Raw genomic sequence first — 15,409 nt, 5'->3', positions numbered from 1 at the left:
CTAGGTTCGTACCTGGGTGGAGCAAGATTTCAATCAAAGGGTCAATTTCGGCCCTTTCTACCCAAATTGCACCTCCACCATATTAATTAATTAATTAATTGAATATTTAGGGTAATTACAATACTACCCTTAGCCTGGAAAAGACTATTTTATCCCTAAACCCTCCAAACATAACATTACCCCTTTTTAAGTCCGATTAAGACTCATCCGGGTAAATCTTCATATTCGGGTGCCCTACATGGCAGGGTCCAACCTTTCCTAGCTCAACTATGCACCAAGTTAGTTGGCTTAGTTGTTTCAAGGGTTCAGAGTTCTGGTTCTATGCGCATTAATCCGTGTGAACCAGGTCTAATATAGGCATTCTAGATACATTAAGCATTACTTAGAATAGTAATTTTACAGTTGTTACATTAAGTAAGAATTTTTGTAACCTTTAGAAAGGAGAATGTCATATTATATATATATTATGTTATGAAATGACAATGATCTTATACTAGGTATCTAAAGGATCTCCTAGATGTGTGTGAAGGGATTGTATGGGCAGTCACTTCACAACTCACTCAAGTGAACCTTAGAATAACCTTTGGTAATAGGATCTCATGTTTATTTGTTTGGTGCATGATAGGTGTGTTTATGTCATAATAGGTGGTCTTAAGGATCATTTCGATGTGCTTATAGAGGGTGTATGGGTGGTCTCCTTTTGTCTTATTTAAGTGAGTCTTAGGATAACTTTAATAAGAGGATTGCATGTTAAATGGGTTCACCGTGAAGTTGAGTTAGTTCACTGAAACATTGACATAGTTCGCTGCAATGTTCCTTAAAAAGTTATAAAATGTTTGTGTTATCTCATATGTTTCTAAGTTTTTAAACATTGTTCTTATGCTTATATTATGATGTTTTAAATAAAAAAGAAGCATATTTCAATAAATGTCCATTTTCATGATTTTATGCATTAATTCATGCTTAGTACAAGTATTTAAACAAATTTCATACATTTTGTTATATTTAAAGGTGTAGGTAAAAGGAGAGAAGTGTCTTAATTGAAAGTTTTGAATCCAGTTATCGTTCAAGCTAGTTGAAGTATGTCCTCACTTGCTCGAGGGCATAATTTTCTCTAGACTTCTTATTTAAAACTATTGTAATAGATATTAGATTGTTATATTCATATTGTATGGGTCGTGTCCCAAGTATTCTTGAGTCAAAGAATGGCATATGTTGAGCCTTAGAGTTTTCTATGATTTTTATATGAAAGACATTTTAAGATATTTTGTGTGAAAAGTATTAATTCTACACTGGTTTTCATACATGTATGTGATGAATGATAGCAAAGTGCTTGTACAAGACCTCCGAGAGGTCAAGTACGTCGTGCCACGATCTAAAAATACCCTAAGATCTGCGATATACATGCAAGTCATGTTAGTCACCTTATCTAAATCAAATGATGCACCAACATCACTATCTATTGATCCACCTACGGTCCATAGATGCGTCTCCATATCTCCAATATTAGAATCTTCGAAAATCGGTTACGGGAACCTTCTTTGAACAAAACAATAGTTCACCAGTACTGTTTTTTTATCAATTAACGGACCTTCGTTGCCTCTCGTAGTTCCACTATTAGTCAAACTTCCTTGATTTTCTACACATTCTTAATCTTGTCATCTATCATCACCAACTAAACTCCGTTGATTGTATCCATAGTCTTGTTCTGCACTATTTTCAGTTGTTTTCTTTCTTTGCCACCTAAACATCTTTCCTTCAAAATAAAGCACAAAACTTGTTAAAATCACTACAAAAAGTCTACAGACACACACAACTCTTATGTGAAATGCATTGGAAATGTTGTGAGATCACAACACATATGGGACCCATCCTTCATCTTTACAAACAACATCGGAGCACCCCATGGGGAAATACTAGGTTTAATGAAAGCTTTGTCTAGTAAATCCTTGATTTGGACCTTCAACTCTTTCAATTTGGCTGGAGTCATCCGATAAGGGAGATTCAAACAGGATTCGTATCCGGTAATAAGTCAATAACGAAGTCTATTTCCTATTCGGGAGGGATTACGGGCAAATTATCGGGATTGACTTCCAAAAAATACTTCACTACAGGGACCGACTCTAATGGAGGAATCTTGGATTCAATATCATTTACCCTCACAATATGGTAGATAAACCCCTTAGAGATTATCTTACAAGCTTTTAACACGAATTGATATGACCTCTTGGGATTGAGTTTCCCCTCTTCCACTATCAAATGACTTCCATAGGAAATTGGAACTTCACTACCCTAGTTCTACAATCAATGGAACCAAAACAAGAATCCAACATATCCATTCCCAATATGACTTCAAATTCCACTATATCAAGTTCTACCAAATACACCAATGCAGCTCTATTGGGCAATGATATAAGAAACTCCTAATGATCTCTTAGCCACAACGTAATCACCCATCGGGGTAGTAACCGAAAAAGGTTCAATCAACAAATCGGGTAGAACATCAAACTATTTAGCTACAAATAGGGTAAAAAATATAAAGTAGCATCGGGATCAAGAAAATCATAGAAATTAATTAGAAAAGACTTGTAACATACCAGTGACAACATAAAAATATTCCCCTTGTTCACCCCTAGAGTGGCGAGAAAAGAAGTGGTTCCTCTTAGGAGTATCGGAACTAGGACCGCTTGCTTGAGTTTGGCTAGTCCTCTTCTCTTGACCCCTCAATTTAGGATAATCACTAAACTTATGGCCACTCTTTCTAAAACAAAAGCAATTATCTACCAATCTAGACATTCACCAATATGCTTGTTACCACACTTGGCACAAGAAGGTTTCTTGCTAGGTGAATTACCACTCTTTGCCTTTTAGGACCTAGGTTTAGACACCCTATCCTTGCTATCTTAGGGAAATTGGATGGATTTTGGTTGAAGACAATCTTCTTCAACCTAGGCTTGTATTGAATTTCCAATTTTCCATTAAAAGCACTTTCGTTATAAGACGTTGCCTTCTTAAGTTCCATATTCTTATTCTTGAATCTGGTATCCTCTTTAAATTTATGCATATTCTCTACCTATGATATGTGATGATGCATTTTAAGGGCTAGTCTAAAACCTATTCAAGGACGAAGAAGACAGTTACATCTAGGGGGTGTTCCCCGATCATGACAAGACTCAACTTACTCATGCAAGGATCAAATGTGCACATAAAGACTCAAGTTGTGACACGACATTATAAAAGATTTTCAAGCTCACAGTACTTGCTTCAAATACAAGTTCAAGCTCAACCAAAGTAATAAAATGCCCTCACGTAAAGAATAATTTCATATTCACACAAAATCGTATATAATTTAAAGTTCCAGAATCAATTTCGACGCTCACACTTACAAAGGCAATTACAATGCATGAATTAACCCATTAGTTTGCTCGTATTTTACAATCAACTTTCATCTCAATTCAATCAACATAAAAAGGTCTTTGTAGGCATGTAAGTGTTTGAGTATATTGGTATGGTCATTTAGTCATAGTGACTTTTATCCTCATTATATGTGGTGCGGATAGCACTTTCTTTCTCCTTCTTTTACCATCTTCATTCGTACTCATAAGTCATCTATTTATTCACTTTCCACGGATTGTTCGAAAAATCCCATTTCTTTTTATATTTTCTTGATATTTATTCCATGACTTTCTCTTTTTTGCTCTTTTCTTATGTTTTTTTCTTTCTTTCATTTTTATGGAGGGGTACAATTTTTCTCTGCATCTCGGGTTAAGGGAGACTATTCTTGCACTCTTTGAATTGCCTTCGGTTTTCACTATACCCTCAACTAAGGGTTTTTAACCAAAAATCAAGAGGATTATGGGTAGAATATTAAGAGGTGTTTAAAATAGGTTCACTCACAAACAAAGTAAGACATTTTAGAGGTATATGTCGAATTGGTTAACACTCTTTCAGTGGTGCCTAAGATCGTGTCTTGAGTTCTTATCACTTTGTCAGCCAAACCAATGGGGAAAATTATTGGTATCATCATGCATGGTTCACGATAAGCTTAGTACACAAGCCATTGACACCAAGTTCAAACAACACTCAACACTTTCTCAAGTGTGCAATGTTTATTGCAAGAAACTCAATTTGATGATTGTCTAATCATAGCGAGATGCAAAGAGTTCACATATTTTCTATGCAACTTCATTTGGCCTCATTGTAGCCGCACATTCATGTTCATTTGATTGCACACACTATTCAAGTAATCGTTATTGATCGAATCGTGACTTAAATTTTCCTAAGAACAACCACATTCAAGTACATGCAAAAGGTGGAGGAAAGGAAAAAAAATCAGATGGTTAAAAATTTTGCATTTTAAACAAATGGATCCAGAAGCACAAAGATCTGCAAAAATACTGTTAAACACAGTATAAAAACAGAACATCAAAAAATGATAATAGTTGCACAAAAGGTGGGACTCACCCCACTACAAATAAAAATGAACATTAGTTCCAAAATGCAAATAACATAAAACCAAAAGTCAATAATAGAGAAATATAGAGAGGAAGTAGAAAGGGATTTTGTTTACATAGTGGTTTTATCTGTCTCGCCATAAATACCTCATGTGCCAGCCTCGTATGGGACAATCCCCGTGGAGCTTATTTAGAAGATTCATTGGAAAATGATTTGCGGATATTGTCTTAGTCATGAGAAACCCAAAAAAACTTGATAGTTAGGGAGAATCCACGTCTCCACGATGGGATAGTGGGGTCTTGGCAATTACTCCTGCTACAGGTACTTGTATCTTGTAACATACCGGGAGCACCCCCAAGTTTCCAATGGCATACTCGACCTCTCGGAGGTATTTTACAAGACCTTAGAATATTTCATCACATTTGTCATAAAAAAAGGTGTGGGTATTTAAAACTTTTCATAATAATAGTCAAACTCTTTATAGAAATATAAAAAAGAACTAAGTATCAACATAAGTCATCTTAGACGCAAGTCAATATCATAGGGTCACAATCCTTTCAATAATTTGAAAAGAAACTTATAGTTTATTACAAAGTCTTTTTGAAAAGGAAACTAAAATATAGTCCATATCCTCGAACATATGAGGACATAAAAATCTTGAGAGAAAGCTACTTCCCAAGTTTCAATTTCCAGGAAATCCTTACTTGCCACCTAACTTGTAGACATAGAGAAACATAAGGAATTAGCACATTGAATGCACAAAGTATGATGAGTATGCAAAAAAACAAGGCAAAAAGGGACATTTACTTTAAGACATGCTTTCATGATATTTTGATAAAAAGCCTTCATCACAAGAGTTTAATAGGCATAATACAAGTCAACAATCTCATATATGACACACTAGATATTCACCAAGTAACATTTTCATCACTTTAGACTCTCTACCTAAAGTTACTCTAAGACTAACTTGAGTAAGATATGAATAGACCGCCCATACACTGTCTTCAAGCACACCTTAGTGAACCTCGAAGATACCCTAGAAAAGAACCTTTCTATTTATCTTACAATTATTTAGTGAACATCATTCATTTAAAACCATTTAAGAGACAAGTAACCAACTAGAGGACGAGACATACTGGTCTTGGAATACCTAAGGAACTCATTCTAGCATCTTCAAATCCTATTCATTTCATTTGTATATAGCGTCTTATTCAACTACCTACACATTGTAGAACCTATCCAATAACTAGGGTGCACATCCCATATAATGAGAATAGGCATTAAACAACATAGACAATACTAGCTAGGTATGGAATCCGGTGTAATAAACACCCCACACCATGGAAGGTGTTCTACTCTCCAAGGTTAGAACTAGGAAAAGTCTCGTGTTGGCACATGGTTAAGGGATATCAAGGGCTTATTTTTACTCTAGTCTCATCTAAATTAAAGCTACTATCACAAGAATATACACACGATGCTTTGCCTTTGTTCTCATAGAGTCATTCATTCACATAGGTGTATTCGAGAAGGTATAATCACTAAGCTTTACCAACTCATATTACCATTGCCAGGATGGGTCCCCTAGGGATACAAATCAAGGACTATTATGATATCTCTTATGACTTCTTAATGCCATGACCCTCTAAATGAGTTTAGGTGCATATATCCTCACTTGTGCCAAAAAAGGTTAATAAAATTTTAAGTAAGTGATTTTTAGTATCTTTTCATGATTTGATTCGATTTTGAGGTAGAATATCCAAGAACGTCCAACATGTTTCAATGTTAGCCTTAAGACGTGCTAGTGTGTTCTAGTGTGCCTTGATATGTTTTAAGTGTTGTTTGATACATCAATTTATTTGCAAGCTCCTTAAATTGTTATTTGACGTATTAAGGTTCTAAATGTATGGGCACAACTCCCCAAAGACTACTTAAGGGGCCTTGAGGATGACCCAATGGCTGCTTAGGCACTGCCTTGGCATTGTCAATCTACGTCTAGCAAACGATGTTCAGTACTCGCATCGACGCCCTATCGATTGGGGTAGGTCTCAACAATTAGACTTGTAAGTCAAACCCATATTTCAAGAGTCGGTCACCATCAACATGCATCATGATGGAAAGTCACTTCACCGACACCTCGTCGTCCATGACCATCGACTTGACCTGCAACTTCACTGCCTGCGTGTTGTCTACTTAAGGGGTGAATGGGAAATTCACCCCACATCCTAATTAGATTATGGACGGTTCTTATCGGTATTTTAAGTTAGTATATAAGAATTTAACCCCAATTAGACTTCATTCTTCAAATTAGAATTTCCCTCTCAAAACAAATCCTCTCTAGAATCCTTTATTGGAGATGAAGCTCAAGAACAACTTGGTTGAAGGATTTCCATGGATTCTTCATCAATATTTCGTGGTATCTTCATGTAATGACGTATTTTAATACTTCTTCCTTGGTTATACATTCATCTTAGGAGTTCCTTCCAATGTTTTCAAAGAGAGTTCATGATCAAATTGTCCATCTTTCAATCTAGCCATGGGTTCATTCTCAAAATGATTTTAAGAGCATGATTACGATAAATTGATGATTATTTACTGTTTTTAATTTGAATTTCACTCCAATTTCATTACGAACCCATAATCCTCTCAAATCTCAATTTAGCCTATAAAGTGGGTAATGTCATATTGTTGAGATGATGATAGTTTGTTATTTAGATTATGTTAATGTATATATAGCTTCTTTTTTCTATTCAAATTGATGGTGAATTATTGGTAATTTATCAATGATAATCAAATCTTGGAAACTTGGTTTGTTTTCATTATTCCTTCTACTTTGTATAGAATTGGTAGTTGAATTGGCCTTGAAAAGCATTGTATGGTATGGTCCACTTATCGTGGGGTGTTACATTCTTGTATATTTCTTTTGTCTTACAATCATGGACTTGAAGGAATTATATGCAAGATGAATTAATATTATGATCTCATGTTTAGAATGTTAAACGATTTAGCCTAGACTCTAATATGTTATTCTAAGTTAATTGATGTCATGTGAAGTATTGTAATATCTGAGGAGCACCCCCTTGACATAACCAGCATCGTCTTACTCTTTGAGGACTAAGACTAGACTCTTACCTTACATCATTCCATTCACAGGTTAAAAATATGGAAATTTTAAAAAAGTTTTCATTACTTGTACAATGAGGTTTACATATACCTCTACATACAAATAACATTTATATCGAGTATACAGAGAGCCTATGTATAGGAAAATTACATAGTCTTCTAGTTTTATTGCACATAGATATATAAAATATAATATAGTCTCAAACAATCATCTCATCTCATAACCATATAATAAGAGTATCACAATTTTGTCCTAGCCCATACATCAATACAATAATTCCTCATATAGGCTACATTTTATCTGGTACTCAAATGAAAATAAAAGAAACATAAGAGTATTAAAACTAAAACAACTTCATAAGCTGGATAGTGGCATTGCCCTCGAAAAGTAAGGACCTACCCAACTTGCATGATTGAGAATTCCATGTCTTCCTTCAAAGCCATCTCAAAATCCCTTCAACGATTGGAACCTAAAATGTTTGGGAAAAGGGGGAAAATGGGGTTAGTACACCAATTTTACAAAGTATGAGACCATATGTACACCTAGAACAAAATCATGCTCAAAAAGAACATTTCATTAAACTATGCAATTTACTTTGAAAAGCTTTATTCACATTAAATTAGACCATACTAATCTATAAGACATTCATTAATTCATAGGCATGTACATCACAAGAAAAATAATACAAAGCATAGTCAAGTCAACATGCATATATCATCATGTTATTCTAACAATAAGCATGAATAAGAGTTTTAACATAACCAAATCAAGACAATTACTAAGAACCCCTAATGAATCAACAAGTGCAATGACCAAGAAAATCCTCATAACCTTACTCAATAAAGTAACCCAACAAAAATCATGACCAACATCCAACTTCTCATAGAATATCATTAAGAGTACATATCATCATTCTTTAACAATGTAGAACAACACATATTCATTAGAGTAATCAACATCACATAGTGTCATTTACATGTGTGATCATCATATACATATCAAGTACACTTATAATCATATACATACATAAAAACATCCTCCTAAGACTTCCTTCAAGTCTAACTAGTGCAATGTTTAGGTAGAGTCCCATACCACTACCTAGACTAAGCTAAACCCCTTGGGTTTTCATAGTTAGAGTTCATTACTTTAATTTACCTTTTGGCAACATCTTTCTTTAAGCGACATAGAGCACATGAGACAATGTGGAATCCTGTGTCATAGAACTCTACACCGATGGAAGACGGACCACTTGTCAAGGCAATACCAAAACATGAACATAGCAACTACGTGGATCCACTAGCTAGTATTACTATATGGTCGACATAGTTAAAGAACTAGGATATATAGTCGGAACCCTATTTATACTATATGCATTATAGTCTCAAATATCAAGAGTACATTAGTGATCCTACCTTCCCTATGTGGAACGGGACACTTCTTACTCTAGTTCACTCGATGCTAAGCTAGAGTCCCATTTTTAAATGTCTTTAATACCTTTATTATTCAACAAAGCTTAATGAAGGTCATAGGGTCTAACCCTTTTATAAACATCATCATCTTAGCTCAATAAGAATTTCATGAGTATAGTCCATTCATTACAATTCATATTAGTGAGGTCAACACTTTTACATGTCACTTCAATATAAGGCACATTGGTAAGTCATCACAATCCTTATAACATTTACATCTTAGCCAACACCTTCCAAATCATAGTCAAGACATTTCAATTCAATATCATACCAACCCTATCAACCCTAATACAAGTCATACTTGAACACAACATCATAACTTAATAACAACTAACCATAACTGAAGTAAAGAATATGGATCACAAGACTTATCAAGTTTGCTTCATATTTCATCATCAAGGTCTTACAATCAACCCTTAACTAAACCCAACAAGAGTATAATATCATCATATATCAATAAAAAAACATGATAACAAATTCAATTAAGTTACTATATCACAATCCTTTACTAGTTCATAGCTTAAGATAAGAGACATAGGTCAAACTCATAATCTAGATCAATTACTAAAGAACTAGAATGATAGGAATATAATTAATCATAATCTATTCATAATTGATACAATAACATCATCTAGTAGTAATTCACCCCATAAAAAATTCAATTGAACAAACATTACACAATTCATATCAAGATCATAACCTATGGTTAAGGGGAATAAGTTATCTTCCACAAACTAGACAAATACATCAAGATATAAAATAATTGAGTTAAAATACATGTTAATATTCATTATATCCAAAGAAATAATAAACAAATCAATTCATAAGATCAATTTCTAGATTGGAAAAGACCCACTTGAAAACTCAACTTTTGAACTCAATTTGATAAAACCGTTAGAGAAAAGAGGTCTCAAAGGTACAAGGTATCTCATACCTTAATAATTTATGAATATGGATTGAGAAATTTTACCCTTTTCAGCCCTTTAATCAACCCCTGTCTTGGTCTTCAATGGAGTTGTTCAACTTGAGAGAGAAAGAAGAGAGAAGGAAGAATGTTTGGGTTTGTGAATTATGAGAGCTTAGGCTAGTCTAATTAGATGAGGGTCTTTATATAGGTAGTTAAATCAATGAATTATAACTACCCTAAACCCAAATAAGCCTTCTAACTAAGCCAAATAATTAAATGAATTAATTCAAAACGTGCAGCAAAATACAGATTATGAAAAAATAGTCCCTTAATGAATTTGTCTTAGTGTAAATTTAACTAAGGCAATCGATGTCCCGTCAATTGGACCACGAGTCATTTCTGGAATCTGTTGGTGACACTGTCCATTGACAGCTTTTTTGTCAGTTTTGCAAGGCTCCTCATAAAGGGACCTTAGTTGGTAATTTGGGATTCTTTTCCAAACATTTCGACCATGAACTAACTCTAATATGTTTTAGACACAATTCCCCCAATTTTCATCATTTTTCAACTCCTAAAAGCTAGTTAAATAGGCTAAGGCGAGCCAGTACATCATTGAACTAGTTTTCACACATCATGGATGTTCTTTGACGTTTTGGTTTCTAGACTTGCTAAATAAATTATATTCATTGAAGTAGACCTTAAAACAGTGTCTAAGTCTTTTGACAATCATGTTAGGCACTATAACACGTCTTAGATTTTCAAAGTGTGACAAGTATATGTATAGTCTTCAACACTAGTTTCGTTATATATGATGTTGTGAATATGTGATGATCATTTTAGGGTTAGGTGTGGTCCAAGATGTCTAATGATGATGAGTAATATTATAGCATGACCCTTACCTATATGAACCCTATATGAATGTGTGATCAAAGTATGTTAGGACTCTTCTATTCTAATGCCTGAATATGTTCTTGTCTCCTATGATGTAGTGTGAGTGTGTGTAGCCTATAGTACTTCATACTGTATATGAGTATATGAATTGATACTTGAGGAATGTTGTACACGTGTTGTGATCTTTAGAGAGTGGTTTCCTCGAGGTTATGCTATATCCATTATGTGATCATGTTGACCAATCTACACACACACACACACACTTAATGCATGTCTATGAATAAATATAGACTCATGATGACTAAGGAAAGTGTAGTTCTTCTATGCATGATTATCTATTTCCATGCATGTAAAGTATACGATTAATGAAGTTATGAACATGTTTGATTAGAGGTGTTTATGTGAAGGTATATCTCACAGTGAATGCAGACACATATGATGTATGATTGTATGAATATGTGAAAGGACATTCTCATATGAAGAAGGTTCTATAATGAAAAGAAATTCTCATCTTATAAACCTTTGAGTTGTATGAGGTATGAAGGATCTAGATCTTAAAGCATTCTTTATGGACTAATGTGTTAAAGGCTTAAATATATATAAAACAGAGTTAGAGTATTGCACTGATTGAACATGACAAATGAGATTGAAACGAAAGAGTTCCTAAGTAGCTTGTTATTATGGGAATATTTCATATAAGTATGAGTTGCATGTTCTCCATATATTATGCATGTCCTAAATTACACTATGTTATGCACATTATGAATGGTCATTATTGCATGAAAAAGAAATTTTGTTAAATTGCATGATTATCATGTTGTTGTGCCCCTTGTTATGATAAATGTGCATTTAACTACATGAGATGGATAGATAACCATGTTTGATAACACTTTTGATATGAGGGTGTTGGCCCAATAATGAAGTTTTGAGTTTACTTAAAATGAGAAATGATGAGTCCCTTGAAAAAGATGTGTCTATTTTGAATTAGGAACTGTTGTTGTAGGCTCACTCTTGGGAAGTGATGATATGTCTATCCAATGTCATCAATGTGTGCCTAAGAATTGTAGCAACTTACCTAAATGATGTATGTTTATGAAAGCTAATGTCATGTTAAGAAATGAAATTGTATGAAATTACATCCTATTGTTGTGATGTGTGTGGTATGAGCTGCCATTTAACCTTCATAAGGAAGATAGATTGAGCATGCTTTGGTTTGGAGTAAAAAAATCCTCATTAAAGTGAATTGACCTTTGTGTATTGCTTTTATAAAGACTCTATGATGCCATGTGTGTATGTTGTGACAAGGAGAAGGTAGATCCTCCTTGAACAAAAGTTCAAAATGGTAATGTTATGTATGAACTTGATGGTATCATGTCAACATTATGAGGTTGTAGTTGACCGTCATGATTATAATTTTTGTGCAACTAAGTGAATTGCTTAATTTCTCATGATATGAAGTGTTGATTTGGCCTATGTGTTCAAAAGAAATCCATTGTATGTATAACTATATAATGAAATAAGGAGCATGCATCAAATTTGGAGAAGGTAGTTCATCAAAATGACAATTAGTATGAAAAAACATGTAAGCAAGAAAGAAGAAGCAAGAGTAATCCATGCTTGATATTTTTTCTTTAGTTGCATGATAGTAAGAAGTTGATGTTCCTTGTACGTTTGGTGCATTGACTCTTATGTGTTAACATGTTATATGTAGTGAGCTTCTTTATGGCTCATGGAGTCCTTGAGTTTGTTTAAAAAGGTTCCAAGTGTCATTCGAGGACGAATGTTTCCAAGTGGGGATATTGTCAAGACCCTCAAATGAGTTTAGGTTTCTAGAGCATTACTTATTCCTAAAAAGGTTAATAACATATTAGTTAATAGATTCTCAGTGTGTATACTTTATTTGATGTGTTTTGGAGGTCAAATGTCCAAGAACATTTGAGACATTCGAAAGATAACCTTGAGACATTCTACTGTGTTCTAGTATGCCTTGGTATGTTTTAGGTGTACTTTTATGCTCAGATTGATATGGAAGGTCCTTCACTTGTTAATGGACATATGAAAGTTTGAAATATCAGGGCAAGATTCCCCAAGGACAACCCAAGGGGTTCTTGAGGAGGACCCAAAGGCTGCCTAGACACTGCCTTGGCACTGTCAATCTACACCTGGCAAAGGACGCCCAGTACTCTCATGGACACCACATATTGTGGGTGTGTCTCAAAAATTATACGTGTGAGCTCAGAACCCATAATTCAAGCCTCAATCACCATTGATGTGCAACAGAAGTGACCAAAACTTTATCAACGTCCCGTCGTCCTTAAGGTTGATTTATTTTTTATCGCACACCACTCTAGGCAGTCTCACATACGTCTGTAACACTCAGCCTACTTGCACCCACGAAAATTGACTAAGTATGGAAATACTTAAAACAGCAGCGTCAAACAACCAACAGAATTTATAGGAACCAGTCCCAACCTTTATTAACCTTTAAGTAATACAAAGGAAGGCTTCACGAATTATTCTAAGGCTAGAAAAACTCTGTTTTTGCCTTAGACGAATTTCCACCTTTAAATCAAAATTCTGCACAATGGCAGTTACATGCGGCGGTTACAAATGACACATGTCCAACACTTGTCATCACAGGGTTCAAAACTAACTTTCCAACAACTATATTTCTAACAGATAGAATCTAATTCAAATTACATTCTTATCTACACGAAATATCAATATTCTAACACTTAGAATATTTAAGGCTTCATTCCAACATTAGAATATTTCTGCCAGCTTCCAACACTTAGAATATTTCAGCTGTCTTCCAACACTTAGTTTTATTTCAGCAATTTCGGGTGAACTGCATTTGTTCCTGACATTGCCAAGTCTTCACAGCCTTGCCTCATCAAGTCAACATGCTGCCTTGCCAATGCCCTTAGCCCGCACGTAAGCCATGCACGTTCAAGCTGCCTTTCCAACACCCAAGCACCTTGAACTTGTGTTGCACTATTTTGCCATCATCCATGCCAAGACCAATGCCCAAGTCCTTGACATGTCTGCACGTGGTTAGGTCAAGTAGTTTGCGGGTCTAGTAGACCACCCGCACCACTTGAACTCGATGTCCTCATCGAGACTGTTTTGAGATAGTCTTCGATTTAAGCATCAAACTGCCATAGGTCTTTTTCTTTCTCCCAAACATCATTTGTTGCACTCTTGCCTTTCCAGTGAACTAAGAATTTATTCTTAGTATTCTTCTTACTTGTGCCCAAAACCCGGTGATCAAGGATCTTCTCAATTTCAGCATCATATTGTGTAGGTACTGATGGAGGAGCCCTCTTTGATCTGTTCCTGTCCGGATCATCTTCATCTGCAAAGTAAGGTTTTAAGAAACTCACATGGAAAGTGGGGTGAATTTTCAACCTTTCTGGCAGCTTCAACCTATAAGCAACTTCGCCCACTCGTTTTACCACTTCGAATGGACCATCATACTTAGGAGTCAAACCCCGATGTCTGGTCTTACTTACAATCTGTTTCCAGATTTGTGGGTAAGTTTCAGCAACACCTTATCACCGACATTGAACTCAACAGAGCGACGATGTAGATCAGCATATTTCTTCATGCGCCGCTGAGCCTTGCGCAAGCTATCTTGTGTCTCAGATAACATTTCAAGTCTGTCCCTTGCAATCCTGTATGCTGCTGGACACTTTCCCTGATTTTTAGATTTGGCAACATCCAGTGGCGTCATAGGCTGTACGCCTAAGACGATTTCAAAAGGGCTCATTTTTGTTGCAGATGACTTGTGCAGATTATAGCAAAACTCTGCAGTGTCTAACAATGCTACTCAATTCCGTTGACTTGCTGTCACATAGTACCTCAAGTATTCTTCCAACAAATGATTAATTCTTTCCGTCTGTCCATATGTTTGTGGGTGATTTGCAGTAGAAAACTTTAACTCGGTTCCCATCATATTGAACAATGCTGTCAAAAATCTACCAGTGAACCTTGTGTCTCTATCACTCACAATGTCAGCCGGAACACCAAAATACTTAACCATATGTTTGTAGAACAACTCAGCAGCAACTTCAGATGAGCATAATTTAGGAGCAGTAATAAAAACAGAATATTTTGAAAACCTGTCAACTACCACCATGATAGATGCTTTGCCATCTACTTTAGGGAATCCAGAAATGAAATCCATGCTTACTGATAGCCATGGCCTTTCAGGAACAGGCAAAGGTTGCAGCAAACTTGCTTCCTTCTTACATTCAATCTTGTCCACTTGACAAACATCACAAGTCTTGACGTACGCCTCTATATCATCTTCCATTTTCGGCCAAAAATAAACATGAGACAGTAAGGCTAACATCCTTTCAACACCGGGATGTCCAGCCCAAGCAGAGTCATGCGCCTCTTTCATTAAGTCTTTGCGCAACCCACCCTGATTTGGTACAACGATCCTCCCCCCTTTAAAATAGAGCAGATCGTCCTCAATCCAATACCGTCTCATTGTGCCATCTTGCACTTGACCCATCCATTTAACATACAATGAATCATTTGCCGTACACACCCTAATTCTAT

At 35.3% G+C, this 15,409-nt stretch overlaps 1 protein-coding gene across 1 annotated transcript; it reads right to left on the bottom strand.

Moving 5' to 3' along the window:
• Positions 1–13,986: 13,986 nt before the first annotated feature.
• On the bottom strand, positions 13,987–14,612 carry LOC138338753 (uncharacterized). Its single transcript, XM_069289840.1, has 2 exons — positions 14,356–14,612; positions 13,987–14,269 (listed from the first exon to the last, which is right to left on the bottom strand). Exons 1-2 carry the CDS (start codon positions 14,610–14,612, stop codon positions 13,987–13,989), a joined length of 540 nt encoding a protein of 179 aa, XP_069145941.1.
• Positions 14,613–15,409: the final 797 nt, after the last annotated feature.

This window comes from Solanum lycopersicum, chromosome 10 (assembly GCF_036512215.1).
Source record: "Solanum lycopersicum chromosome 10, SLM_r2.1".
Lineage (NCBI taxonomy): Eukaryota > Viridiplantae > Streptophyta > Magnoliopsida > Solanales > Solanaceae > Solanum > Solanum lycopersicum.
Note: the sequence above shows the minus strand (reverse complement) of the source record. Positions and strands in the feature narration are given on the sequence as shown.